The following is a 26,785-nucleotide window of genomic DNA, read 5'->3' as shown; positions in this document are numbered from 1 at the left end:
CTGGGGATGGAGGGCCCAAGCACACGCTCTCCTCAGCTCTGTGGGCTCCAAGGACCAGAGACTTCCCATCCTCTTACTCCTGGAGCTTCAGTAGGTTGTGTGAGCAGAGAGCTTCCACAGCAGCTGGTTGGGAGGATGGCTACAAGCCACCTCCCTGCAGTGGCCACAGCCCTGTCTTGGGCAGCTGGAGGAGCAGGGGAGGCAGAAGAAGCTGCCACCACCACATCAGCAGGAGGATGTGCAAAACTGAAGACACTCACACACTGGATGTGACCAACACCCAGAGCTGGGGCTTGCACACCACTACATCCCTCAGGGCATGTTACTCCAACTCAACTGTAGAGTCCAAGGCTGGTGGTAAAGAGCCCAAGAGCAGCCCTGCCCTGCCCATGTGAGGAGGAACCAAGGAAGCAACAAAGAAACCCTTGCAGAAAAAAGATGCCAAGGAGACATGGCAGCAGGCAGTGACCTGGCACAGGATGAGCAGTGGGGAGGCTGGGCATGGGCAGCACACTCAGACACACAGAGAGGCTGATCCTGAGCAGGGGAGGGGGACTCACTGTTCTGACAACAACTATGTAACTTGTCAGGGCCAAGTACTACTGAATTGTTACTGCTTGGTCACCAGCTGAAGGCTCAAGTGCAATGGTTGGAGGAGACAGTTACTCCCAGGTAGGAGCAGGCTCTGCTGTACCCTGGGTACACTGCAGGCACCAGCTGGAGCAGTCTGATCCTTCCAAGCATCTCTTCACTCAGGCAAAACAACACATAAAGCCGTCAAGAAGCCACACTGGCACCTCTTTAGCTCTGCAGAAACAGCACAGGGGCTGGAGGAGGAGCTGGATGGAGCCCCTGGGCTCAGGCAGCAGCAGAAGCAACGTTGCTGCTGCCACACAAGCAGGGAGCTGCTCCTGGGTGCTCCAGGGACACCGAGGCACAGCTGGCTACAAAAGTGCTTTTTCCTCTCAGCTTGGTCTGGACAAAGTGTCCCCAAATGGACACTTTGGTGCCTTTGGGGTTGGTTTTCTTTCCCCTCAGCCCCCTTTTGCTTGTTGTCATTCAGAGATCTAACTCCCCCCCATCCTGAGCTCACGTTGAGATCATCCAGCCAAGCTTGAAAGCGTCGGGGCTCCTCGCAGCAGCTGCAGCCAGGGAGGTGCAAAGTGCCTCTGGGAGTGCAGGACAAACCAAGGCATGCAGATCTGAGGGAGAGGCACGTGGGGAAAACAACTCTATGGGTCAAGTGGGAACACTGAAAACACAGCCCCTTCCATGAGAGGCCCAGGATCCAGCAGAGACAGAGAGAGAGACGCAGGGACGCTTCTGCAACGTGCCACGGAGGAAGAGGGAGAAGCTACAGGGCTCTTGGTTGTGAGTCCACAGCTCTGAAGTGCTCACTCCTCGAGCTCTAGCACAAAAGGAATCCAAACCACTTCCCAAGGAGTTCCAGAGCAGTCTGTGCTGGCTCAGAGGCTCGGGGCTGAGGCGTCAGAGGTTGAGCACGGGCACGTCAAAGAGGTCGCAGACGCCTTCGCTCTCATCCAGGTTATAGATGTAGTCGTGGTCTCCAGGGGGAGGGGAGAGGCGAAGCAAAGGAGCAAACACTGCAGGGAGAGAAGCCCTGGGTTGGTTACAACGGCCCCACAGAGCCAAGAGCTGCCAACAGGCACTGAGTCCAGAGCCTGAGGAGGCCCTGCTATGGGAACAGGCTGTGGGGTTCCTTCCAATCAGCCTGGTGATGTGGCACAGACACAGCTGGTCCTCACAGCTCCCTCAGGGCCTGGCAGGACAGGGAGAACATGGTCTGTGTCCAGAGGCCAGAAAAGATGAGGGTGAGTCTCCAGTCTGCCAGTTGGGTTGAGTCTCAGTGCCCCCAGGAAGGCCACACCACGAGGGGAGACCCAAAGACTCACCTTCAGACGACATCAGCTCCTCCAGCAGCTCAGAGTTCATACATTCTGGGGAAGAGATGAGCCTGGTTAAGCAACACACTGTGCTCCTGTGCTGTTCCTCACCCCGTTACCCCTGCCCTGGCTCAGGCACAGCGTGTGCTGGGAGCACAGGGAGGCCTGAGCCTCCTGCCACAGGCAAAGGGAAATGCTGTCAGACAGCAGGAGCTACGTCAAAAGCCTCTGCAGGAGGTTTCCCCCTGCTTCAGCTCAACCACAGGCCAGTGTGAGACAGTCCTCAATCACCCACCAACTTCACTGAGAGCTGTTCCAGGGGCAGGAGGACTCAGGAGCCTCCAGTTGCCTCCAGATTCGTGTCCTCTGGCCCTTGAACTTGCTCCCTTTACCCCATGGCTGTACTGGGGCTAATCCAGCAGCAGCCCCTGGAAGATTGACTGCCTGAGCTCTGTCTGCCCTTCCTGACCAGGCCACACACACTGCTCTCCTCTCTGCTGCCCACACCAAGCCACAAAAGACCCTCATTTCTCTCTGAGAAGTCAATTCCTTCCTCCAGCACTGTTCCCTTTGGCTAGGAGGCCCACGAGGCATGTGAAGGGCAGAGACACAAGCAGGCAAAGCCCCTGCAAGCCAACCTCTTTTCTTTAAGAAGCTGAGTGTTTGAAAACAACTTTCTGAACACCTCTGACTTCCCCAAGCCCAGATCTCCCTCAGCCTGGCTGGGCTGGTGAGATAACCACCCACACTTGAAAGCAGCTTCCACAAGAGAGACTCAGAGCAGCCTGTTTGTGCATGGCACTGACCCACAGCAGGCTTTTTCCTAGAGGACAGGAACCTACCTGCCTGATTCAGTGCCATGAGATGAGAGAGCTTCAACACCAAGGGACTAAGGACTGGCAGCAGCTTCAATCCAGAGCAATTACACACAGAAGCCACACTCTTAGACCAGGACAGGGGGTGTGTATGTGTGTGTGTTGAAATCTAGGGGAGGGTTCCAGGAGAAGAGGTTAAAAGCAGCAGTTATTAAGCATCCATTTAAAAAAGGGAGACAAAAGCAGGCAGAAAAGGTAATTTCAACACAGAGCACTAAGGGAGAAGTGCAGGCTCTCACAGCTGGACTGGCACAGCCTCCAGGCAGCTGCCAGTGCCAAGACAACCTCAGCTTTGCCTCAGTACCTCTTGGCTGCTTTGTCCTTCACTCCTGGATCTCCCTCTTGCCCCCTCTAACCCCATAAACCACAGGCAGCAAACCTCTCCTTCTGAACAGTGTCCATGGCCAGTTTGGCTTCATGGCCACACCACAGTGCCTGGGCCCCTCACAGCACTTTATGTCTCACATTGCAAAGCCAAGTTTACTCTGCAGATGTGCTCAGTCATTACCAAGACTCACTTTAGGCTTATGTTAGACTAAATTCCTTCCTTCACTTCTCCTTGGCCCTGAGTCTGCCCCATCATTAGGCAGCAACACACAGCCATTCCTTGGGCAGAGGCAGAACTCATGGGTCACAGCATCCCCTTCCCTACAGCTCCAAAACCACCAAACTGAGGGGGACTTCAGCTGAAACATGACCAAGAGGGGGTTCTAATGTTACATGGTGCAGGTAAGTTGAAGGAGGAGCATGTGGAGCATGGACAGGAGTGTTGGCCTGGGACAGGCAAGCCCTTGTCTGCACACTATGAGCAAACTCTTCAAAGGCTGCTGAACCCCCTGGGCTGGGGACACCAGTGCTCTGCTCATGGGGCTGCTCAGAACAACATTGAATCACCAAACTCCTCCTGGTTCCCCTTTGGGAAAAGCCCTCAGCTGAGTCACTTGCTGGTGGGAGCCTTCTCCCTGTGTGAAACTCAGCTGGGTGCAGCACAATGGAAGGAGCTGAGTTTCCCCACTCAGAATCACAATGTCTTGGGACTCCTGACATGCAGCAGGTTTGAAAGGGCCCCAAAGCTCCCCCCAGATCCTCCCCTGGGATCCCAACCAACTGCTCCCTGGGGCTGGGGCTCAGGCTGAACACCACTGTGGGCAGGGAGTGAACGTACCTCTTGTTGGATCAAACATCTCTGACAGCTCTTTGGGAAGTTCCAGTACTGCAAAGACAACAAACCAAATGGGTTGCATCATCACACCAGGAGCCTGAAATGCTCTGCAGCAAAACTGTCCTCCTTACACACCCACAATCACCCTGCACCATCCAGAAATGCTGCTCCCACACCCCATCTCTGCTGAAATGATAAGCAAGAAAACACTCAGCTCAGCTGCTTTACAATCAACCTGCAGGAGCCCCAGGGGACATGAATGTGAGAGCCTGGTGCTGACTTCCCTGCACCACCTGCATTGATCTTGTGCAGTATGAGGGCATGGGTGCAGGGCCAGGGTATGGGTGCAGGACCAGGGTATGGGTGCAGGATGGGGGGCATGGGTGCAGGGAGATGAAGGTCCCTCAGCATCCTCCCAGGGAGATGCAGGTCCCTCAGCTCCCTCCCAGGGAGATGCAGGTCCCCCAACCCCCTCCCAGGGAGATCCAGGTCCCTCAGCTCTCTCCCAGGGAGATGCAGGTTCCCCAATCTCCTCCCAGGGAGATGCAGGTCCCCCAGCTCTCTCCCAGGGAGATGCAGGTTCCTCAGCCCCCTCCCAGGGAGAGGAAGGTTCCCTAATCCCTTCCCAGAGAGATGCAGGTTCCCCAGCCTCCTCCCAGGGAGATGTAGGTCCCTCAGCACCCTCCCAGGGAGATGTAGGTCCCTCAGCACCCTCCCAGGGAGATGCAGGTCCCTCAGCACTCTCCCAGGGAGATGCAGGTCCCCCAGCTCCAGCTCCCAGGAAGATGCAGGTTCCCCAACCCCCTCCCAGGGAGATGAAGGTCCCTCAGCACCCTCACAGGGAGATGCAGGTCCCCAGCTCTCTCCCAGGGAGATGCAGGTCCCCCAGCTCCCTCCCAGGGAGATACAGGTTCCTCAACCGCCTCCCAGGGAGAGGAAGGTTCCCTAATCCCTTCCCAGAGAGATGCAGGTTCCCCAGCCTCCTCCCAGGGAGATGCAGGTCCCCCAGCTCTCTCCCAGGGAGATGCAGGTCCCTCAGCACCCTCCCAGGGAGATGCAGGTCCCTCAGCACCCTCCCAGGGAGTTGCAGATCCCCAGCTCCCTCCCAGGGAGATGCAGGTCCCTCACCACCCTTCCAGGGGGATGCAGGTCCCTCACCACCCTTCCAGGGAGATCCAGGTCCCTCAGCTCTCTACCAGGGAGATGCAGGTCCCTCAGCTCTCTACCAGGGAGATGCAGGTCCCTCAGCACCCTCCCAGGGAGATGCAGGTCCCCCAGCTCTCTCCCAGGGAGATGCAGGTTCCTCAACCCCCTCCCAGGGAGATGAAGGTCCCCCAGCCCCCTCCCACGGAGATGAAGGTCCCCAACCCCCTCCCAGGGAGCTGCTCCTTCAGTCTGCCTGACAGAAGTGCAGAGCTCCTTCCTCCAGGCCCTGCAGCCCCCAAGGAGCAGCATGGGGCTGAGGGTGCATACTCACTTCCCGTGGGCTCAGGTTTGATGGGCTGGAAGGAGGCAGAGGGGCTGGGCAGCCCAGAGCTGCTGTCCAGGGAGGCAGAGGACTGGAGGGGCTGTGTGTCCAGCCCAGCACCCACTGCTCCTGTGGTGCTGCCCAGGGGCTCCAGCTCAGCGCTGCTCCTGGGCTCTGCTGATGGGATGCTGCACTCTGTAAAGAGACACACACACAAGGCAATGGCAGCTCCAGCAGTGCCAGTCAAGCACACACAGCTGCATGGGGAGGAGGCTTCTTGCTCTCAACCAGGCTGCTCAGCAGCCAAGAGCATGGATCCCACAGCAACTGACACAAGGCAGGCAGCAAAGCTACAGCAGCACACTGAGGGAAGTTACTGTCTGCCTGCCTGGGGCTGAGGCTGCACTGTGGAGTCCTGTGTCTGGCTTTGGCCAGCCTCCTTAGAATCACACAGTGCTGGAGGGCTGGAGGGGACCTTTACAGCTCATCCAATCCAACCCCCTTGCAGAAGCAGCTCCCACCTAGATCAGGTCACACAGGAACGTGTCCAGGTGGGGTTTGAAGCCCTCCAAGGAAGGAGCCTCCACACCCTCCCTGGGCAGCTTGTTCCACTGCTCCATCAGCTCACACTGACACAGTTTTTCCTTGTGTTTCAATGGAACTTGTTGTTTTCCAGCTTCATCCCATCACCCCTTGTCCTGTCACTGGATACAACAGAAACAAGGGATGTCCCAACCTCCTGACACCCACCAGTGAGATACTTGTAACTATTAATGAGCTCCCCCCTCAGTCTCTTCTCCAGACTGAACAGCCCCAGGTCCCACAGCCTTTCCTTAGAAGGAAGATGCTCCAGTCCCCTGATCATCTTGCTGTCCCTGCCCTGGCCTCTCTCCAGCAGTTCCCTGTCCCTCTGGAGCTGGGGAGCCCAGAACTGGACACAGGGCTCCAGATGAGGCCTCAGCAGGGCAGAGCAGAGGGGAACAGAACCTCCCTTGACCTGCTGCCCACACTCTTGCTACCCCCAGGCTGCCATTGGCTTCTTGCCCACAAGAGCACATTGATGCTCATGTCTAGTTTATTATCACCCAGCACTCCCAGGTCTCTCTCTGCAGAGCTGCTCCCCAGCAGGTCACCCCCAGCCTGTGCTGCTGCAGGGGGTTGTTCCCCCCCAGCTCAAGAAAAGTGTGGACAAGATGCAGCTGAGAGCTACCAAGTTGGCCAGGGGTGTGTGGCACGTGAGGCCCACGAGGAGGGGTGGAGGGAGCTGGGTTTGCTCAGTCTGGCAAAGAGAAGCCTGAGTGCCATCTAACAGCAGCTTGCAGCTACCTGAAAGGCAGCCACAAAGGTGAAGAACTTCTCTGGGGTGCCAAATGATGCCCAACAGGCATGAGATGCAGCTGAGAGGGTCCAAACACCAGGGCAAAAGAATTCACTGAGAGGGGGGTGCTGCAGCCCTGGAAAAGCTCACCAAGGAGTGTGGGGATCTCCACTGCTGGGGGCTTCCAAACTTGAGCTGGCCAAAGCCTCAGCCAACGTGATGTTGAGTATTTTGGGTGGAAAGCTGAACTCCAGACTCAAAAAGACTCCATTACAACCTCCTGTTGATCCATCTCTGCCCCACCACTGCTCCCAAGGGCTGCCACCACCCCTCCAGCCAAGTGTCTTACTCCATGAACACAGCCAGTCCCACTCAGGACAAAAGCCAAAGCTCACTGCAGCTGAGGCAGAGGCATCCCCTTGAGCTGCCAGTGCTGCCTGACCAGCAGTGCCAGCCCCAGCCAGGTCCTCTCCCCTCCCTCTCAGCACCCCTGCACCCCTCCTGCAGCCTCCTCTCACCTGTGCTGGCAGCTTTGCAGGCCAGAGGGCTCTGGTCCTGGGTGCTGGTGGGTGTTGGTGTGGAGGGCTGGGTGCTGCTGGGGACTGATGCCTCCTGGAAGTGGGTGAGTGGTGGGAGCTGTGGTTTGGAGGGTGTAACTGCCTGGCACTGGATGAGATCTTCAGGGGGAGGGACAGGGAGTACCACAGGAGGGGAGCTCCAAGCATCTTTGTTTACTAAGAGAACATCAATGGGACCACTGTTGCTCTTCAGATGGATCTGGTATTTCTTCTGCCCATTTAAGCCCTGGGAAAAGGCAGAAGCAAAACACAGCCACATATTAAATGCCCCCTGCAAACAGAGCAGGAATTCCCCAGAGGTAAGACACAGTGGCCAGACAGATCAGAAAGGCTCCACACACAACTCCCCTGGCTCCCAGGATTATCCTCTCCCCTGCTGCCTCTGCAATTAATCACCCACAGCCTTCCAAACAACAGCTTCCTGGCAGTTACCTCATGTCTGGAGCTTGGGCTGCTGGTTCCTCTGCCTCCATCAAAGCTCTGACTGCCAGCTCCCAGCCTGGTGAATCCTGTCACCACCCCTGACACACACACAGAGACACACACACACACTCTGGCCAGGGATCATCACTCACCTCAGGGATGGGCACCTCCAGACGTGTCCCTGAGGGGGCTCGAATGGCAAGGAGGGTGTCTCCTGTGAAACCAGAGCAATACTCAGTGGGCACAAAGTGTTGTGATGCCAATTTGGCACTGACAAAGAGCCCCTCCTCATAGCCCCCCAGTGTCCTGGCTCCTTCCCATGGGGGATGGCCACTGGCACCCAGCTGAGCTGCAAAGCACCACGTCATCCAGCTCCCAGTGTGCAGCTGCCCTGAGAACAAACAGCCTGTGAAGCTTCTCCCAAAGCCACTCTACAGTTCTTCAGCAGCATCCTTAACAGGACCAAACTGTTCTGTCCCCCTCAGAAGGGCTGGCTTAAATTCACTCCCTAGATGATGTGAATGCTAAGGGAAAGATCATTCATCCTGTTGCCACAAGCTGTTTGATAAACAAAAGAGCACAGAGCCCAAAGAGCTGCACTGCCAGTGCAGATGGCATCAAAGTGGGCTCAGGAGGCAGACTGCCAACAGCCATGGAGCACCAACACCCAAACCAACCTGCAGCTCCAGGGCTGTGTCAGTGCTGGGCCCCTCACTCACTGCCACAGGGACACTGAGGGGCTGCAGCTGCAGGGCTGTGTCAGTGCTGGGCCCCTCACTCACTGCCACAGGGACACTGAGGGGCTGCAGCTCCAGGGCTGTCAGTGCTGGGCCCCTCACTCACTGCCACAGGGACACTGAGGGGCTGCAGCTCCAGGGCTGTGTCAGTCCTGGGCCCCTCACTCACTGCCACAGGGACACTGAGGGGCTGCAGCTCCAGGGCTGTGCTCAGTGCTGGGCCCCTCACTCACTGCCACAGGGACACTGAGGGGCTGCAGCTCCAGGGCTGTGTCAGTGCTGGGCCCCTCACTCACTGCCACAGGGACACTGAGGGGCTGCAGCGTGGCCAGAGCCGGGCACAGAGCTGGGGAAGGGGCTGGAGCACAAGGGGCTGGGCAGGGGCTGAGGGAATGGGGGTGTTGAGCCTGGAGAAGAGGAGGCTGAGGGCAGCCAGGAGCACTCTCTGACACTCCCTGCCAGGAGGCTGCAGGGAGCTGGGAGTCAGGCTCTGCTCCCCAGTAATGACAGGACAAGAGGAAAGGGGCTCAGGTTGCCCCAGGGGAGGTTGAGGCTGGAGCTGAGACAGAACTGTTTCCCTGAGAGGGGTGTGAGCCCCTGTGCCAGGCTGCCCAGGGAGCTGGGGCAGTGCCCAGCCCTGAAGGAATCCCAGAGCCCTGGAGCTGAGGTGCTGAGGGCTGTGGGTCAGTGCTGGGCTGGGCAGGGTGAGGCCAGGGCTGGGACTGCAGCAGCTTCAGGGGCTTTAACAACCCAAACTCCATGATCTCCCCATCATGACTGGTGAGAGCTGCCTGGTGTTGGCTGTATCAGGCCCTGCCCAGGGCCAAGCACACGTAGGGATGGAAGCTGAGCTGGCAGCATCTTCCCTTTTCAAGCCCTGCAGCCCCCCAAGACCTGCACCCCTAATAACACACAGGTCCCAGCCCCATGTCTGGGCTTAGAGAAACATGAGCAGCCAAGTCAGCAGCACTGTGAACACCTGGTGTGTTCAGACCCAGCAGCTCAGGGCTTTCACTTGGAACACTGAAGCTTTAGTGGGGGGTTGCAGTCCCATCTCACTGCTGCTCTGCACCAGGCTTCACTTGATCATGAACAGAGAAGATGCAGCAAGAGAGAGTGAGCAGCAGCACAGCACATCCTTTAATGTGAGGCAGGCCACCAAAGGTCAGAGCAGCAAAAGGCACAGGAGTGAAAAGCATCAGGGTGTCAGTAGGATGAGATCCCTTTAACAAACCTGCACTGAGAGAAACGTGAAGAGGCATTGAAAAGGCACAACAAAGCCCAAGGACATGAGTTTGAGCTTTAAGACCTGTTGGTTTCAATTACAGGTGCTGCATTTCTAGCTCCCTTGCTGGCTACACCCCAAAGCAGTGTGTTCCCACCTCCCTTCTGACCCTGCACAATGCACCACAGCACCTGATGGGGCAATTCTATCTCCCAGCCCACACAGAGGAACACATCCCTACTTATCTTGGGGTTTTTAATTGATCTAAATGATGAATTCACATCTGACACAAGTCCAAGCCTTGGAACCTTCAAGCTCAACCCCACTTTGGGGAAGCAGATTCAACAGCAGTCAAATCAGCCACAGCAAGAGCTAAAATCCAGCCTGCACCACTGCTCCAGAACACTCCAGGCCCAATAAAGAACCTTCCCCTTGGGAGAGGGGTAAAAACAATGCCATATTCACACAGGAAGAGGGAGTGGAAAAGCATGGAGCAAGCTTTTGTTCTAGAGGGAATCCAGATCTGCCCTCTGCAGCCTCTGGTGAGGGCTGCCTGCAGACACAAAGCAGTTTGGCACAGGCAGGTGCAATGACATGCAAAGCATCTGCTCAGCCAAGCGGTGAGCTGCCTGCTGGCCTCCAGCAAAGCCCTCCAGACTGTCACTGCTTACCTGCCCCCAAGCACTGCCAGGCTGAAAACAACCCCTGCTGCAATCACCCTCACTGGCTGAAATCACACCAGGCAGCAAAGTAAAGTGTGTGTGTGTGTGTGAGGGTTGTGTGTGGGGTGACGCAGAAGTTACCAGCGAGAACTTGGTGGTACAAAGGCTGGGGAAGAAGGGAAGCACACAAAGAGGGAAAGAGCTGAGGAAGTGCAGGGGGAAACAAAGAGAGCTTGGGAAAAGAGGAGGGGAGAGCTGAAGCAGGGCTCTGGGTAGAGCTGCCAGGGGTGAGGAGAGGCCTGGCGTGCACTGGCACCGTGGCTCACAGCTCCAGCCAGAGCAGGGCACGTGCCACAGGCTGCCCCACTGCACCATGCCCAATGGGCACCTGGGGTCTACAGCTCTCCTGACCATCAGCAACAGAGAAACAGTCACTCCTGGAGGGGGTTCTGCACTTTTTGCCCCCCCAGGGAACAGACTACAGGGCTGCTCACAGCTCTGGGAAGGCAGCACATGAGGGAGGGAGGTCACAGCAAGCAGTGCCTTCCCTTCTGCCCTGCTCTGCACTACCTCCCCCTGGCATTCTTGTTGGCAGAGGGCATGATGGCACATGAGAGGACACTTTTCATTACTTCTTTCCTGCTTACATCTAGATTCCTCCTATCCAAGAAACTTGTCTTCCTATTACTGGATCATTGCTCACCCAAGGCATCAAGGGCTTCTAATGTAACACACACAAGTGACACCCAGCCAAGCCATTTCCTTGGGACTGGCAGCTATGTTCCTTTAAACACAAGTAAAAGCAACTGCCTGCCTCCTCTGACTGTGCCAAGAAAGCTACAGCTCAGTGCCACACAAACCCAGGCTGGCACCAGAGCTCACACCACATTCAACCTGACGCCGTTGGACAGCCCAGGGTCTGCTGCCTTCTCCTGCCTGGAGGAAGGAGAGCAGCTGGGACAGACTGACAGGGCTGCAGACACCATTTCCTCACCTGTGAAGCACTTGCAGATATCTTCATGTGTCACATAAGCTAATGTTTCCAAGGTTAAGGGAAAAGGCTGCAGCTGGCTGTGCACAGAGAGAGAGCTCAAAGGTGCCTCCCTGGCTGCTGGAGGGCTCTGATGTGGTCTGCAGGTCACTTACTTGTCAGAGCTGTGACATCCCAAGGCAGGAGAGCCACAGGAGCAGCTTTGCACTCTAGAAAGTGGCACCTGAGAAGTGCTTTTCTCACTTCAAAAAGCCAGAGGAGAAGCTGTGCTCCACCTACAGAGCTGTTTCCCAAGCCAGTTACCCCAGGCACTGCCTCCTGGCCCTTCACAGCCACAACACTCACCACCCCCCACCTCTGCCCTGAGCAGGGCAGCACCATCTCACCCCTCAGCTCTCTGCTTTGTAGCCCAGCAAGCAAACACAGAGACAGGATAACCAGGTGCCACAAAGGATATCGACTGTTCTGCACATCTTCTGTCACGTTCCTGATGCTCTGCTGAACCCACATCTTCTGCTGCTCCAGCTCCTGCTCCCGCTGCTCCAGGTCCTCTATGTCTGCCTTCAGTTCGATCAGTTTGTGAGCTATTTCACGGGTGTTGCAGCCAGGACCCACCCCTCTGGGCAAAGTGAGAAGGAGAGACATGCATCAGCCTCTGAGAGCACCCAGAGCAGCCCCAAGCTCTCAGGGGAGTGGGCTGTTGCTTCCCCTGGCATCCATCGAAGCCAAATTACCCACAGCCTCACGTGGGCCAGCTCTAGATCCCCACTGCCCTCTTCCTACATCCCCTGGCAGAGCTCCTCTCCCATCTGCAGTGCCAGGAAGGCATCTTTCCTAGCCTGAAGGCACCACAAACACTCAGCTTGCACCAAAACAACAGCCCTGCTGTCAAAGACACACCACAGCTCATCTCCAGCTGGAAGGCTTCAGCTTTCCTCCTTACCACCATCACCACAGCCCAGCTGCTGGGGGAAGCACAAGCACAGCCAGAGCACGCAGGAGCCTTGCTCCAAGTAACTCCAAGAAGGGTTTAGGCCTTTCTCTTGCCACTCACTTCCACTGGATGCTGTTCTTGGATTTCTTTTCGATCAGCCCAATGCCCTCCAGGACGTTGGTGATGTCGTAGATGCGTCGCTTCTGCCTCACAGCCAAGGTGTCTGCAGCCTGCAAAGAGGGGAGATGCTCAGCCCCCAGCTCACAGCCCCTCCTGGCCAACTCTTCCCCTCACACCCAGCAAGTGCCAACACCTCAGGAGGCAAAGCCACATCCTCAAGGTTGTTAAGGAGAAGCCACTGAGCCTTTGCTGCTTTCCTTGCCCTGTCACCTCCCTGCTGAGCACAAACCAGTTTCCAACCATCCCGCTCCCAGTGGGGTCAAAAACCTCCCTTCCTCAGCACAAAAGGCTAATTAGCAGCCTGAAAATTCACTGCTCCTTCAGGCTAAGAGAGAGGGGGAGAGGGAGGCAGGGCTGTGTGGGGCTGGCAAGGTCAGGGCAGGTGAGGTTCAAAAAGTCTCCTCTAAATCTGAGCTGATGCCACCTGACAGAGCATCTGCAAGAGATTCCTCTGGCTGAAAGACAGGGTGCTGGGAGCAGAGTGAGGGTGGCTGCAAGGCAGGAGAGCAGGCATGGCTGCAAGGGACTTCTGAACATCTTATGTGGAAAGGCTCTTTAGCCTAGAAAAGGCTCCTCAGCACTTCTAAGTACCTAAAGGGTGGGTGTGAGGAGGATGGAGAGACAATGGTTTCTGTAGTGCCAGGACAGAGGGTAAGGGGCACAGGCTGCAACACAAAAGTCCCACCTGAACACAAGGAGCAAGTCCTTTGGTGCTGAGGTGAGGGAGCCCTGGCCCAGGCTGCCCAGGGAGGGTGTGGAGGCTCCTTCTCAGGAGGTTTCCAACCCCAGCTGGACACGTTCCTGTGCCCCCTGAGCCAGGGGAAACTGCTGGAGCAGGGGCTGGGGCTGCAGCAGCTCTGCAGGGCCCTACCCCACCATTCTAGTAAGCATGGCTTCAAGCTCCTGAGCAGCCCTGGGCCTGCCCTGCCTTGCTCACAGGACTCCCTCCTCCCCTCAGGTGTCAGGGCACACCAGACTGCACCAGCACCTCATGGCACAGCCAAGACCAACACCATCATCTCTGTGCACCAGCCTCCCCAGCCCCCACACTACCCCAGCCACGCCAACCAACACAAACACACAAGGGGGTGGGTTTTAAGCAGGACAACATTGCTCCAATCCAAAGTGGCAACTTGGGCCAGGGGAGGATGGAAGCTTGCAGCCAGGGGACTGCTGCAGCCCTGCAGCTGCCTGCACAGGCTCAGAGCACACACCCCCCTGTATCCACCAAGGGAGCAGAAAAGCCTGAGGTTTAAGCACTGCACGTGCTACAAAAGACACAGTTACATCCCCTGGGTGAAGACCCCCAAAATGCCCTTCCCCACATCAGGGACAAGCGGCGGCAGGGCTGGCTGTGCCCACGTCCCGCTGTGTGCTGGGGGCCAGGCGCAGCGCGGAGCAGCAGCTCCTGCAGGGATCTGCTTGTGCAGCCCCCAGAGGCTCCCCAGGGCCGGGTCCGGTGATGCCAGCGGGGAGCAGCAGCTCCTGCAGGGATCTGCTTGTGCAGCCCCCAGAGGCTCCCCAGGGCCGGGCCCGGTGATGCCAGCGGGGAGCAGCAGCTCCTGCAGGGATCTGCTTGTGCAGCCCGCAGAGGCTCCCCAGGGCCGGGTCCGGTGATGCCAGCACGGAGCAGCAGCTCCTGCAGGGATCTGCTTCTGCAGCCCCCAGAGGCTCCCCAGGGCCGGGTCCGGTGATGCCAGCGGGGAGCAGCAGCTCCTGCAGGGATCTGCTTGTGCAGCCCCCAGAGGCTCCCCAGGGCCGGGTCCGGTGATGCCAGCGGGGAGCAGCAGCTCCTGCAGGATCTGCTTGTGCAGCCCCCAGAGGCTCCCCAGGGCCGGGTCCGGTGATGCCAGCACGGAGCAGCAGCTCCTGCAGGGATCTGCTTGTGCAGCCCCCAGAGGCTCCCCAGGGCCGGGTCCGGTGATGCCAGCGGGGGCCGGGCGGGACGGCGGCGACAGGAGGCGAGAACGCGCTGCGGGCTCACGGCGAGGGCTCGGGCTCGGCGGCTCACGGCGCTTTTCCGACCCCAACGCGATGCGCTCCGAGGGCTGCGGCGGGAGCACACAGCGCCCCGAGCCCGCCGCAGGGAGAGCGGCGGGGGGAAGGCGGCGGCCGAGCCCCCGGCCCCGGACAGCCCCAGCCCCGGCCCCGCGACCCCCCGCAGCCCCCCGCACCAGCTTGAGGTCGAGCACGCCGTCCTTGGCCTCCTGCAGCAGCGACACGAACTTGGTGGTGAGCAGCCCCAGGCTCTTCTCGTGGCGGCTCGGAGCGCCCGCGGCCCCGCTGCCGCCGCCGGCCCCGGGGAGCTGCGGCCCGCACTCCGCCATCTGCCCGCCGCCGGCTCCGGCCCGCGCCGCTCTTCCGCTTCCAGGACGCGGGGCACCACGGGACCTTCCGGGGCGGGACGGCGCGGCACGGCAGGGCACGGCACGGCAGGGCACGGCCCGGCACGGCACGGCCCGGCCCGGCCCGGCGCGGCACGGCACGGCCCGGCACGGCCCGCGACACAGCCCTCCCGCCGCCCGCCCACCGAGCCGGCTGACCCCCAGCGTGTCCCCCCCAAGCACCCGCCGCGTCTTGCCCCGGCAGCCGTCTGTCCTCTCTGGGCACCTGCGTGGCGTCCCCTGGCAGCCGTCTGTTCCCTGCGGGTACCCATGTGCCCTCCCCGGGCATCGGTCTGTCCTCCGTAGACACCCGTCTGTCCTCCCCCGGCACATGTCCATCCTCAGGCACCAGTATGGCCTCTCCAGTCACCCATCTGCCCTCCCCGGGCACACACCCGTCCTCCCCGGGCATCCCTCTGCCCTCCCCGGGCACCCGTCTGTTCCCTAAGCACCCGTCTGTCCTCCCCGGGTACCAGTGTGCCCTTCCCGGGCATCAACCTGTCCTTCCCAGACAGCCACGTTCCTTCCTCAGGCACCCGTCTGTCCTCCCCCGGCACATGTCCATCCTCAGGCACCAGTATGCCCTCTCCAGTCACCCATCTGCCCTCCTCGGGCACCACCCGTCCTCCCCGGGCATCCCTCTGCCCTCTCCGGGCACCCGTCTGTCCTCTCCGGGTACCAGTGTGCCCTCCCTGAGCATCAATCTGTCCTTCCCAGACACCCACGTTCCTTCCTCAGGCATCCGTCTGTCCTCCCCGGGCACACACCCGTCCTCCCCGGGCATCCCTCTGCCCTCCCCGGCCATCCCTCTGCCCTCCCCGGGCATCCCTCTGCCCTCCCCGGGCACCGGTCCGCCCTCCCCGGCCCCGTGTGCTGCGGGTGAGGCGGTGCTGGGGGTCCCCGTGTGCCCGTGGCGGGGGGATGCCGGGGGTACCGGGGAGGACACGCACAGCCCGGTGTCCGCTCCCGAGCCCGGTGTCCGCTCCCGGGCCCCGCGGCAGCCCGCGGCCGCCTTCCGCCGTGTGCCCCCTCCCCTCCCCTCCGCCCCCCGTCCCTGACGTCCTGAGCGCGGCTGCGGGAACACAATGGAGCGCTGAGCGCGGCTGCCCCGGCCGCCGGAGGAAACGGCCGCCGGCTTCCTCCGCACGGCCCGGCCCGGCACGGCCCCGCGGGACATGGGCACGGCTGCGGAGGGCGAGCGCAGCGCCGGCCCCGCAGGTAACGGGGCCCCGCGGGCAACCCCCCGCAGCTGGGCGGGGGAGGGACGCTACTGCTTGCGGCGCGTTCTGGGGGGCTCCCCTGCCTTCTGCCGCCCTCCCAGCACGGCTTCTTCTCGCTGTGCCCTCGGCGGGGGTGGGAGCCTGGCTCGGCAGCGCTGCCCCCCTGCAGCCCCCCCTGCAGACCCCCTGCAGCCCCCCTGCGGACCCCCTGCAGCCCCCCTGCAGCCCCCCCTGCGGACCCCCTGCAGCCCCCCTGCAACCCCCCTGCAGACCCCCCTGCAGCCCCCTGCAGCCCCCCTGCGGACCCCCTGCGGACCCCCTGCAGCCCCCCCCTGCAGCCCCCCTGCAGCCCCCCTGCAGACCCCCTGCAGCCCCCCTGCAGCCCCCCCGGTCAGCCCGGTGCGCGGCTGGGCGCTGGGAGCCGGCCCCTGGGCTGCGGGAAGGCGCTGGGGATGGGGCCGGGGGGAACCGGGCGATGAAAGCAGGGGCTGGGGGCTGCCATGGAGGCTGCTTCTCTGGGGCTGGGGGCTGCCATGGGGGGTGCTTCTCCGGGCTGGGGGCTGCCATGGAGGGTGCTTCTCTGGGCTGGAGGCTGCCATGGAGGCTGCTTCTCCGGGCTGGGGGCTGCCATGGAGGGGGCTTCTCGGGGCTGGGGGCTGCCATGGAGGGGGCTGCCATGGAGGCTGCTTCTCTGGGCTGGGGGCTGCCATGGAGGCTGCTTCTCCGGGCTGGGGGCTGCCATGGAGGGGGCTTCTCGGGGCTGGGGGCTGCCATGGAGGGGGCTGCCATGGAGGCTGCTTCTCTGGGCTGGGGGCTGCCATGGAGGCTGCTTCTCCGGGCTGGGGGCTGCCATGGAGGGGGCTTCTCGGGGCTGGGGGCTGCCATGGAGGCTGCTTCTCTGGGCTGGGGGCTGCCATGGAGGGGGCTTCTCGGGGCTGGGGGCTGCCATGGAGGCTGCTTCTCGGGGCTGGGGGCTGCCATGGAGGGGGCTGCCATGGAGGCTGCTTCTCGGGGCTGGGGGCTGCCATGGAGGGGGCTGCCATGGAGGCTGCTTCTCCGGGCTGGGGGCTGCCAAGGAGGCTGCTTCTCCGGGCTGGGGGCTGCCATGGAGGGGGCTGCCAAGGAGGCTGCTTCTCGGGGCTGGGGGCTGCCATGGAGGGGGCTGCCAAGGAGGCTGCTTATCCAGGGCTGGGAGCTGCCATGTGATAACTGCTCTGCTTCTCAGCCCACCGCTCCGGGCTGGCGCGGCCAAGGCGGACACCGCGGCACCCCATAGCTGCCTTTGGGACCCCGGCAGCCTCCCACCCTCGCCTGGAGCTGGCTCTGCTTCATGGAGAGCTGCCACCTGCTGACTCACGCCGCCAGAGCTTCAGCCCAGGTGCCACCACCACTCCACCTTCCCCTCAGACTGCCCCATGCTGTGCTTGGGGACACAGGCTCAGCCTGGCACAGGATGGGTGACAGCCCCTCAGGGCAGTGCCACAGCTGCAGTGATGGCCCTGCCTGGAGACACACAGCCTGGGGACAGTCCCTCGGGGCAGTGCCACAGCCACTCTGATGGCCCTGCTTGGGGACACACACTCAACCTGGCATGGGATGGGTGACAGCCCCTCAGGGCAGTGCCACAGCCGCCATGCTGGCCTTGCCTGGGGACACACACTCAGCCTGGGGACAGCCCCTCAGGGCAGTGCCACAGCCACTCTGATGGCTCTGCTTGGGGTCACACTCTCAGCCTGGGGACAGCCCCTCAGGGCAGTGCCACAGTTGCCATGCTGGCCTTGCCTGGGGACACACACTCAGCCTGGCACGGGATGGGTGACAGCCCCTCAGGGCAGTGCCACAGCCACTCTGCTGGCCGTGCCTGGGGACACACTGAGGCTGCTGGCCCTGACCTCTCGGGGGCCGCTGGCACAGGCCGTGTTTCCCACAGGCCCGAAGGCCGCTGGCCGCCAGCTTCCTGCCTCAGGCCCCAGGAGCCTTCCTGCCGCGCCGTGACCGGCTGCGTGCTGCTCGCTAACCCCTGGCTTCGTCCCCAGATGAGGAGTGGCCAGAGGCAGAGAAGGCTGAGAAGCTGGCCAGAGGAGCTGCTCTGAAATGGGCTTCGGGGGTGTTTTACCGGCCCGAGAAGCTGGAAGGGCTGGGGCAGTACCGCAGCCGGGAGACGCAGCGGAACCGCTCCATCCAGTCCCGCCTCAAGGTGGGTGTTTGCCTCCCAGCCCAGCCTCAGGCTCCTGCTCTGCCTTGGAGCACCAGCTCCTGGCAAAATCATCTCCTTTGGCTGCTGCTGGGGTTGGAGAAGTGCCATGGTTTGAGGGGAAGAGATCCATTAAGCTCCTCACCCCACCCCCTGTCCCGCTCCTGGGCAGGGCCTGAAGCGTTCAGACAGTCTCCCAACCACTCTGCCGTGTGTGGGAGCCCCATCCCAGCACCAAAGGCTCCCCTTCCCCACGGCTGGGAGGAGGCAAAAGGCTTCAGCCCAGCCCTGCCACAGAAGCTCCCATCTCTGCCCACACCAGCGAGGGCTGTCCAGGCTCCCTGCACACCTCCCTGCTGAGGGTCCGCTCTGGATAAGCTGGAGAGCAATTATCCTCAGGGCACAATCAGTCTGAGCAGCCCAGGCTTCTCCTGGTCACTTTGGAGATGGTTCCTCCTACCTGAGCAGACCTGAATTGCCCAGGAGGGGACTTGTGTTAAGCCTCAGAGAGCACAACAAAGTGAAAGTGCTTCTTGACAGGAGGAGCTGGGAGCTCAGTGGGGACACAGGGCAGGGACATGTGCCATTTGGGAGGAGGGTTTGCACAGCTTTGTGCTGTTCCTGTGCCGTGGGGGGCAGAGGGGGCCCTGTGGCTTGCAGAAGCAAACTGAAAAGAGATGGCTGGTTCCTGCTCACCTTGGTGACCCCAAAGGGATGCCCCCCACTCCCACCTTGTGCACATCAGCCGTTACCTGTCCCCTCCCCACCCCCACATCAGCTACTCCTGCTGCTGCAGCGGGTTTCCCAGAGCTGGGTGTGCTTGGGTACGATGGGATGGGGTCACAGCAGAAGGTCCAGGGGTGGGCATGATGGCACAGGCTGGGGATGTGCAAGAGGGACCTTGCAGGGCTGGGGGAGCCTCACAGCCTTGGGGAGCTGCTCCACTGCCCCTCTGTCCTCTTCTGCTCCCCAGTCCACCGTCCAGTCCTACCTGGAGGGGGTGAGCGCGGGGCTGGAGCAGCTGCGGTCGGCGGCGCGGGAGGTGCAGAGCGTGTGCCAGGAGCTGGGGGCAGCGCGCTGGGCGCTGCTGGAAGGCGCAGAGCGGGGCCAGGGCCTGCGGCACATGCGGGCGCTGATGGCAGAGCACGTGCAGCTGGCCTCGGTCGTCCAGGTCCTGCCCCAGCTCTTCTCAGGTAAGGCACTGGCGGATTGGGGCTGGAAGGCACTGGGGAGGCTCTGCAAAGGGCTGGGTGGCAAAGCCAGAGCAGCTCATAGGATCATGGAGTCATGCGATGGGAGGGGTTGGAAGGGACCTTTGGAGCTCATCCAGCCCAAGCCCTGCAGAAGCAGCTCCCACCTAGATCAGGTCACACAGGAACGTGTCCAGGTGGGGTTTGAAGCCCTCCAAGGCAGGAGCCTCCACACCCTCCCTGGACAGCCTGGGCCAGGGCTCCCTCACCCCAACACTGACACAGTTTTGCCTTATCTTCCAATGGAACTGTTTGTGTCTCAGCTTCATCCCATCACCCCTTGTCCTGGCACTGGATACAACAGAAACAAGTGCTGCCCCAACCTCCTGACACCCACCAGTGAGATCCTTGTAACCATCAATGAGCTCCCCCCTCAGTCTCCTCTTTTCTAGAGAGATCACTCTTTAAGGTCACCTTTCTCAAGGTCCCTCGAGCTTTGCCTGTTGGGCTTGCAAAGCCTCCGTGGGCAGAGATGCCACTGCCTCCCTGGTGCCCCCTCCAGCACGATGGTCGCAGAGCCCCAGATCTCAGCCCCTTCCCCCTCCCCACCTCCCTGCTGCCCTGCAGCTCTCACCCCGCTGCCACCCCGGCCCCCTCTTGCCTCCCGACGCTCAGCCCCGGCGTGTCCCGTCCCTCTCCCGCAGTGCACGAGGTTTACACGCACACGCTGCAGCTGCTGCGCGGGCAGCGCTTGCTGGAGGCCCACGCCGAGCTCATGATGGTGGAACACCTCCGGGACGACATCCTCTCCCAGCTGCACCTCCGTGGGCTCCACAGTGCCCAGGCCACCGTGCTCTCCTATTTCAGTGGCCTGCAGGAGCTCAATGAGAGCCTGGCCCAGCAGCTGTGGGCCATCGTGGGCAGCAGCCTGCGGCTGGTGCGGGATGACCCCGTGCTCTTCGTCACCGCTGTGAGGATCATCGAGAGGGAGGAGAAAATAGATGACAGCCTGCTCCTGGAGGCTTCCTTCCTACCCCCTGGCCGCCCAAAGGGCTGGAGGCAGAAGTTCTACCACGTCCTCCAGGCCACCATCACAGGGAGCCGCTTTGGTGCAGCGCCAGAGGCGGAGGGGCCGGGGCTGGCCGGGCACCTGGCGGCGCTGCAGAGGGACGTGGTGGCGGAGCTGTGCGTGGTGAAGGAGCTGATGGTCCAGTGTGTCCCTCCTCACTACAACATCCTCAGCATCTGCACTGCTACCTACCACCAGGCCCTGGCCAGCCACCTCCAGGACATGCTCCGAGAGGACCTGGACAAGCAGGGCTTGTTCCTCCTGCTGGAGTGGGCGCTCCGTGTGTACCCCAGGTCAGCAGCGGCCGGGCAGGGGAGGCTGCCGAGAGACAGCGTGTCAGCTGGCACCTGGCTGGGATGGGACAGTGGTTGTGGCTGCCTGGGGATAACAGAGGCAGGAACCTCCTGGGAGACACAGGTCTTCCCATTCCTCTCCCACCTCTGCCCTCCAGCCCGCAGATGATGGGTCACCCTGACCTGCTCCCAGATGTGGATGTTTCTGCTCTGGGTCCCTTGCTGTCGCCTGAGCTCATGGAGCAGACGGAGAGGAAATACGTGGTGAAAGTCAAGGTGAGCGAGAGGGACGGTGTCAGTGGGTCTGGGGACACATGGAGCAGCACAGAGCCACCAGCACCTGCTGGGACAGGGGCAGGAGGCCACGAGCCCGTGGGCTGAGGCGAGGGGCTCGCTGCAGGGAGCCGATCCCTGGCCTCTTGGGCTGAGCATGGTGGATGCCCGTCCCTCAGGCCAGCGTGCTCGAGTGGATGCAGAGAACCCTGGAGGTGGAGTTCAAGGAGTGGTTCAGGGAAGAAGAACCCGAGACTGATCACCAGGGCTTCTTCCAGTCAGCCCTGCCTGTCATTGTCATGCAGGTGAGTCCCCAGCACCGTGGGGCAGGGCTGTGCTGAGAGCACCCAGGAAAGGTGGCCGTGGCCTGCAGCCTCCCACTGACTCACCTCCACTGTCCCCTGGCAGATGCTGAATGAGAATATCCAGGTGGCTTCCTTGATCACCGACTCTCTGCAGCAGAAAGTCTACAACATGGCCTTGGAGGAGCTGGAAGCGTTTCTGGGCCGGTCAGTGGAGCCCCTCCTGCCTCTGCCCACCCTCACTGACCCCAGGCCCCAGGGCTGAGCACCACAGGCTGATAGTTGAGATGTGCTCATCCAGGTCCCAGAGTGCCCAGCATCCCATTTCCCCGTGGGGGTGCCCATTGAGCCCTTGTGCCCATCAGCTCGTGGCTGGGTGCCTCTCCAGCAGCACCCAGCCTCGCTCTCCTCAGGGACCCCAGCATGGGTCCCGCTGTCCCACCCTGCCCCAGAGGAGGCCCAGGGCTGGGGAGGTTGTGGGGGTGCCCCAGGAGCCCCCCAGGCCCTTGCAGCAGCTGCCCTGGTGACTCTGTGTGTCACAGCGTGCGGGAGGCCCTGGTGCAGTGCGGGAAGGAGCACCAGAAGGACCGAAGCATCCCCAAGTACTACGTGTCCTACCTGCTGGCCATGCTCAACAACAACCTGGCTCTCAGGTAACATGCACCAGGGTCTTGTAGCAACCCCACCACCCCCAAGGAAGCCACGTGCTCGGGTTGGTGATTCCACCGTGCCTCTCAGCTTACCTGTCCCCTCCCTCCTCTCTCCCCCAGCTCCTCTGTCTCCTCCCTGCACCCCGACTCTGCCCGCAGGGAAGTCCCCGCATCCCTCCAGGCTGCTCTGGACAGGACACAGAAGAAAGCTTGTCAGCTGCTGCTGGAGGAGCTGCTCCTGGACCTGCAGGTACAGAATCACTCACAGAATCCCAGAACAGTCAGGGCTGGGAGGGCCCTGCAGAGCTGCTGCAGCCCCAGCCCCTGCTCAGCAGCTTCCCCTGGCTCAGGGGGCACAGGAATGTGTCCAGCTGGGGTTGGAAACCTCCTGAGAAGGAGCCTCCACACCCTCCCTGGGCAGCCTGGGCCAGGGCTCCCTCACATCATCCTTACAGTAAAGATGTTTTTCCTTGTTTTTAAGTGGAACTGTTTGTGTTCCTGTGCCCATTGCTCCTTGTGCTGTCCCTGGGCACCACAGAGCAAAGCCCATCCCCATCCTCCTGACACCCACCCTTGAGGCATTTCTCAGCACTGCTGAGGTGCCCCTGAGCTCAGGCTTCTCTTCCCCAGGCTCAACAGCCCCAGGGCTGCAGCCTTTCCTCCTCACACACATGTTCCAGCCCCTCAGCACCTTGCTGTCCCTGCCCTGACCTCTCTCCAGCAGTTCCCTGTGCCTCTACCTGCAACTATCTGTAACCAGCCAGGGCTGCCCCATATTTCGGGGGCAGATGCTTTGTGCCCCCAAAGCACTGACAGAGCAGGAGCCACAACCCTCCCCAGACTGCCTCAGGCTCCTATTTACAGCTGTTTCATGGCAGAACACCAAGAGGAGAGAGGCAGTGTCCCTGAGGAGGATACAAGCCCATGTGTGACTGCCCCAGGTGTTTCCTGCCAGCCCAGTCAAATTTAGCTTTCCTGGAGCCTGGACCCAAAGCCTGGAGTCATTGCTATTTAGGGCTTGAATGCCATGAAAACAAAGGAGCAGCCAAAGGGTCAAACACTTGCAGGCAGCATGAAAGCAAGCAGAGAGTGTGTGTGCAGGCAGGAAGACAGGCAAGGACAGCAAATTCCACTTAAACACGAGGAGAAGCCCCTTTGGTGCTGAGCTGAGGGAGCCCTGGCCCAGGCTGCCCAGGGAGGGTGTGGAGGCTCCTGCTCAGGAGGTTTCCAACCCCACCTGGACACGTTCCCCTGAGCCAGGGGAAGCTGCTGGAGTAGGGGCAGGGGCTGCAGCAGCTCTGCAGGGCCCTTCCAGCCTCCACCCCTCTGGGATCTCTGATGCTCTGTCCCTTCCAGCCCCTCTGCCTGCAGCTGCCCTCCCGCAAGTGGCTCTCGGGGTCGCAGCTGGTCAGCAGCATGTGTGAGGTGATTGACAAGTACACAAAGGACTTCTCCCACGTCAGGAAACCTGTCTTCACGGTACCACTGCTGGGGGGGTCTCTTTGATGGCTGCTTGTCTGTAGGGCAGGGAGGTTGGGCAGCTGGGTGCTGTGCAGGGGGTTGCAGGCGCTGCTGGCTTTGCTGTAGAGCCCTCACGCAGAGATTGTGCAAGGCTTCCCCCAAATTCAGCTGCTTCCTCTGTCCCTCTGGCCAGGGGGCTTCCCAGCAGGTTGTCCCCAAGCCACCCCTTTCCCTGGGCCACAGGGCAGCCTGTTGCTGACAGCTCTCCCTGCCCAGGTCCTGCTGGCAGAGAGCGAGCTGCTGGTGGCCAGCCAGTACCTGAGGGCACTGATGCAGAAGAAGATGGTGTGCAAGAGCGAGGAGGAGCGGGCTCAGCTCGGTGAGCGCCTGCTGCAGGATGCCACACAGCTCCAGGAGCTCTTCTGTGGCCTGGTGAGAGCTGTGTGTGTGCAGGGGGAGCCAGGGCTGGGTCAGCACTGGGAGCATTTGCACAGCCAGGCTGCTGCAAAGGAGCTCAGGGCTCAAGGCCATCGCCCCCAGCAGCAGATGGGGTGGGTGCACACACAAAATGGGGCTGTTGCACTTGGGCACTTGTGAGGCAAAGATGAGAGGAACTGGGTGGATTGGACCACATCACTGGGCACTGGAGCTGGGGAAGGGGCTGGAGCACAAGGGGCTGGGGAGGGGCTGAGGGAATGGGGGTGTTGAGGCTGGAGAAGAGGCTGAGGGGAGGCAGGAGCCCTCTCTGACACTCCCTGACAGGAGGCTGCAGGGAGCTGGGGGTCAGGCTCTGCTCCCCAGTAATGACAGGACAAGAGGAAAGGGGCTCAGGTTGCCCCAGGGCAGGCTGAGGTTGGAGCTGAGGCAGAACTGTTTCCCTGAGAGGGGTGTGAGCCCCTGTGCCAGGCTGCCCAGGGAGCTGGGGCAGTGCCCAGCCCTGGAGGGATCCCAAAGCCCTGGAGCTGAGGTGCTGAGGGCTGTGGGTCAGTGCTGGGCTGGGCAGGGTGAGGGCAGGGCTGGGACTGCAGCAGCTTCAGGGGCTTTTCCAACCCAAAACTGATTGTCAGTGACTGGGGGCTGCTGAGGCTGCACAGCCCTGAGGGGTGGGACAAGCTGAGGGGGGCAGTGAGGGGCCCCGAGGGCTCTGCCAGGTCTCACCCACAGCCCCTGTCCCTGGCAGGGCCTGGAGCGCAGCCAGCAGAGCCTGGAGGCCGTGTTTGCTCTGAGGGAGCTGCTCTGCCTCAAAGACCCAGCACTGCTGAGCCTGGAGGTGCTGGGCTTCAGCACCAAGTACCCCGATGTCAGGTAGGGACCCTGCTGCGGGGTGGGGGAGGCTGAGCCTGCCATGGGCAGCCAGGACCCTGCTGGGGCCAGACCCTGCGAGGTTAGGCTGCAGAGCAGGCACAAACCTGGCCTCAATCCCCCCACCTCCTCACCATTTGAGGGGGTTTTGCAAAGCCATAAGGGCAAAGAAGTACAGGGACCTGCAGTCCTGCCCTGGCACTCACCCACCGGTGTGTGGTGGCCAAAGCAAGGGTGAGAGATCACCAATCACTGAATTGAACTACCAGAATCAGCCCAAACCCAGGGAATGTGGTCAAAACCAAACCCACAGGCTGGTGTAGGCTTATTTTGGAGCATATGTTAAGGTTTGGCTGGTGCCAGGTCCCAGCTGTGCTCTGGCCTCAGCTCAGCTCCCCCAGGGTGGGCAGGTTTGGGGGCTGTAGCTCTGGTGCTCACCTCTCGCCCTCTGCCCAGTGACGAGCACATCTCCACCTTGCTGGACCTTCGAGGTGATGTCTCCAAGGAAGTGAGGCACATGGTGCTGGAGATGATGGCTCAGCACCCCCAGGTCCTGCCCCAGGGCTACAGACCCATCTTCAGCACCATCCTGGTGCCCGCGCCGGAGCTGCCCTTCTGCCTTCGCAAGGGCAAGTGTGCCTGAGCCCCAGCCACGGCGTGGGCCTGCCTCTGGGACAGCCTGGCCCCTGCAAGCACCAGTCCTGGGACAGCTGGGGCAGAAGGAAAAGCATCAGCCCTGTTGTTACCCCGCTGAGGCAGCTGCCAGGGATGCTCCTGGCTGGCAGGCAAAGGAGGAGCCGCAGAGCGAAGGGCAGGAGGCTGCAGCTGGGGTGAGTCTGTGTCTCTGCAGAGGCATCTGGGTCTCCCCAAGTCCCCAGAGCCAGCATGTCCTGCCCATGCAGCCCCTTAGTGCCCCAGCTCCCAGGCAGTGGAGCCTGGCTACACTCCAGCTCACAGGAGGGTTTGAGCCATGGGAGGTCTTCCTCTGGTCTGGCTCAGCTCAGAGGTCTGGTGCTGCTGCTCCACCAAGCCTGGGCCCTGCATGGATGGGGGAAGAGCTGCTCCTCTGGCTCCTCGTGGCTGCAGGGGAGGGCACAGGGGGTCTCACTGCCATCAGCCCTGTCAGCAGGGACAGCTCTGAGCTCCTGCTGACCTGCCCAGCCCCTGGCCTCGGCTGCTCTGGCAGCTGGGGCAGGACTGGAGGCTGGGACTCTCCAGCCCCGTGGACAGCAGGGACGTGCTGATGGACTGAGCATCCTCCTCTCCCAAGTTCCTCCATGACCATCAGCACCAGCCCAGGCACTGGCTCTTCCTCCATCCCCTGCTGCACTCCAGCCCTTGGGCATCTCCAGCCCAGGTGCCACGTGAAAGATGAGGAGCAAAGTCTGTCCCCTTGTGCCCAGCTCTGGGAGACCTCCATGCTCTGCTACGCTCCTGCTTTGGGTTGGGCCAGATCCTGCTGTCCTTGCCTGGCACCACTGCCAGAAATAAAGGCTCTGCAATCACCCACAGCATCCAGGCTCTGCTTCCCAGGGACCAGGGCATGTGGGTGGCACACAGAGGGCCTCCCTGGGGCTCCTCTCTGCCTGGGAAGCTGTCTGCCCTCCCCAGCTGCTCTGGGACACACTCACCTGCACCCAGCTGTGCTTCAGGGAAGGTCCAGCTGGGACCAGAGCACTGTCCTGGGCTGGGGCTTCACAGCCACACAGGGAAACAGCTCTGGTGCCCATCCCAGCATGCCCAGCCCCACTGCTACCCCAGCTCTGTGCCCAGCAGCAGCCCCCTGTGCCCCCCAGCACAGCCCTACGCTGCTCTGGCTGCAGCCTGTGGGGCTGGAGAGGGAGAACTGCCACAGCTCCTTACAGCCAGAGCCAAGGCACCCAGGGGAGCTTTTGGCAGCACATTCACCTGTGTGTGGGAGGCAAAGCAGGTGCCAGGCTTGGCCCATCACCACTGCCCATGGGCGGCAGAAGGCAGCAGGGGGACCTTA

At 61.4% G+C, this 26,785-nt stretch overlaps 2 protein-coding genes across 4 annotated transcripts; one reads left to right on the top strand and one right to left on the bottom strand.

Annotated features, from left to right (window-relative positions):
* Positions 1 to 1,481: 1,481 nt before the first annotated feature.
* On the bottom strand, positions 1,482 to 14,799 carry E2F4 (E2F transcription factor 4). The gene is made up of 10 exons (XM_062007760.1): positions 14,632 to 14,799; positions 12,398 to 12,507; positions 11,801 to 11,962; positions 11,347 to 11,390; positions 7,881 to 7,942; positions 7,246 to 7,531; positions 5,419 to 5,604; positions 3,945 to 3,992; positions 1,914 to 1,958; positions 1,482 to 1,604 (listed from the first exon to the last, which is right to left on the bottom strand). The coding sequence occupies exons 1-10, from the start codon at positions 14,782 to 14,784 to the stop codon at positions 1,489 to 1,491; spliced, it is 1,212 nt and encodes a 403-aa protein (XP_061863744.1). The 5' UTR covers positions 14,785 to 14,799; the 3' UTR covers positions 1,482 to 1,488.
* A 1,122-nt stretch (positions 14,800 to 15,921) lies between these two features.
* On the top strand, positions 15,922 to 26,301 carry EXOC3L1 (exocyst complex component 3 like 1). Of its 3 annotated transcripts, XM_062007747.1 has the most exons (14): positions 15,922 to 16,059; positions 17,287 to 17,439; positions 18,098 to 18,258; positions 19,229 to 19,448; positions 20,150 to 20,807; positions 20,966 to 21,083; positions 21,260 to 21,385; positions 21,489 to 21,589; positions 21,925 to 22,035; positions 22,153 to 22,282; positions 23,389 to 23,511; positions 23,770 to 23,925; positions 24,674 to 24,798; positions 25,252 to 26,301. In XM_062007747.1, the coding sequence occupies exons 1-14, from the start codon at positions 16,017 to 16,019 to the stop codon at positions 25,436 to 25,438; spliced, it is 2,412 nt and encodes an 803-aa protein (XP_061863731.1). In that variant the 5' UTR covers positions 15,922 to 16,016; the 3' UTR covers positions 25,439 to 26,301. The 3 variants fall into 3 exon arrangements, with proteins under 3 accessions (XP_061863731.1, XP_061863732.1, XP_061863733.1); XM_062007748.1 differs by lacking the exon at positions 17,287 to 17,439; XM_062007749.1 differs by lacking the exon at positions 24,674 to 24,798 and having other exon boundaries at positions 25,252 to 25,328.
* Positions 26,302 to 26,785: the final 484 nt, after the last annotated feature.

The sequence above is a fragment of the Colius striatus genome, chromosome 14 (assembly GCF_028858725.1).
Source record: "Colius striatus isolate bColStr4 chromosome 14, bColStr4.1.hap1, whole genome shotgun sequence".
In the NCBI taxonomy this organism is placed as follows: domain Eukaryota; kingdom Metazoa; phylum Chordata; class Aves; order Coliiformes; family Coliidae; genus Colius; species Colius striatus.
This window is presented reverse-complemented; position numbering and strand designations above follow the sequence as displayed.

What these genes read in the sequence shown, in the direction of transcription:
- E2F4 (XM_062007760.1), bottom strand. Translation starts at nt 14,784, where the DNA reads ATGGCGGAGTGCGGGCCGCAGCTCCCCGGGGCCGGCGGCGGCAGCGGG. An exon ending in GCGTGCTCGACCTCAAGCTG is followed by an intron (nt 12,508 to 14,631) that starts GTGCGGGGGGCT and finishes CCCTCTTTGCAG; the next exon opens with GCTGCAGACACCTTGGCTGT. An exon ending in AAGAACAGCATCCAGTGGAA is followed by an intron (nt 11,963 to 12,397) that starts GTGAGTGGCAAG and finishes CACTTTGCCCAG; the next exon opens with AGGGGTGGGTCCTGGCTGCA.
- EXOC3L1 (XM_062007747.1), top strand. Translation starts at nt 16,017, where the DNA reads ATGGGCACGGCTGCGGAGGGCGAGCGCAGCGCCGGCCCCGCAG. An exon ending in GCGCAGCGCCGGCCCCGCAG is followed by an intron (nt 16,060 to 17,286) that starts GTAACGGGGCCC and finishes TCTGCTTCTCAG; the next exon opens with CCCACCGCTCCGGGCTGGCG. An exon ending in TCAGGAAACCTGTCTTCACG is followed by an intron (nt 23,512 to 23,769) that starts GTACCACTGCTG and finishes CTCCCTGCCCAG; the next exon opens with GTCCTGCTGGCAGAGAGCGA.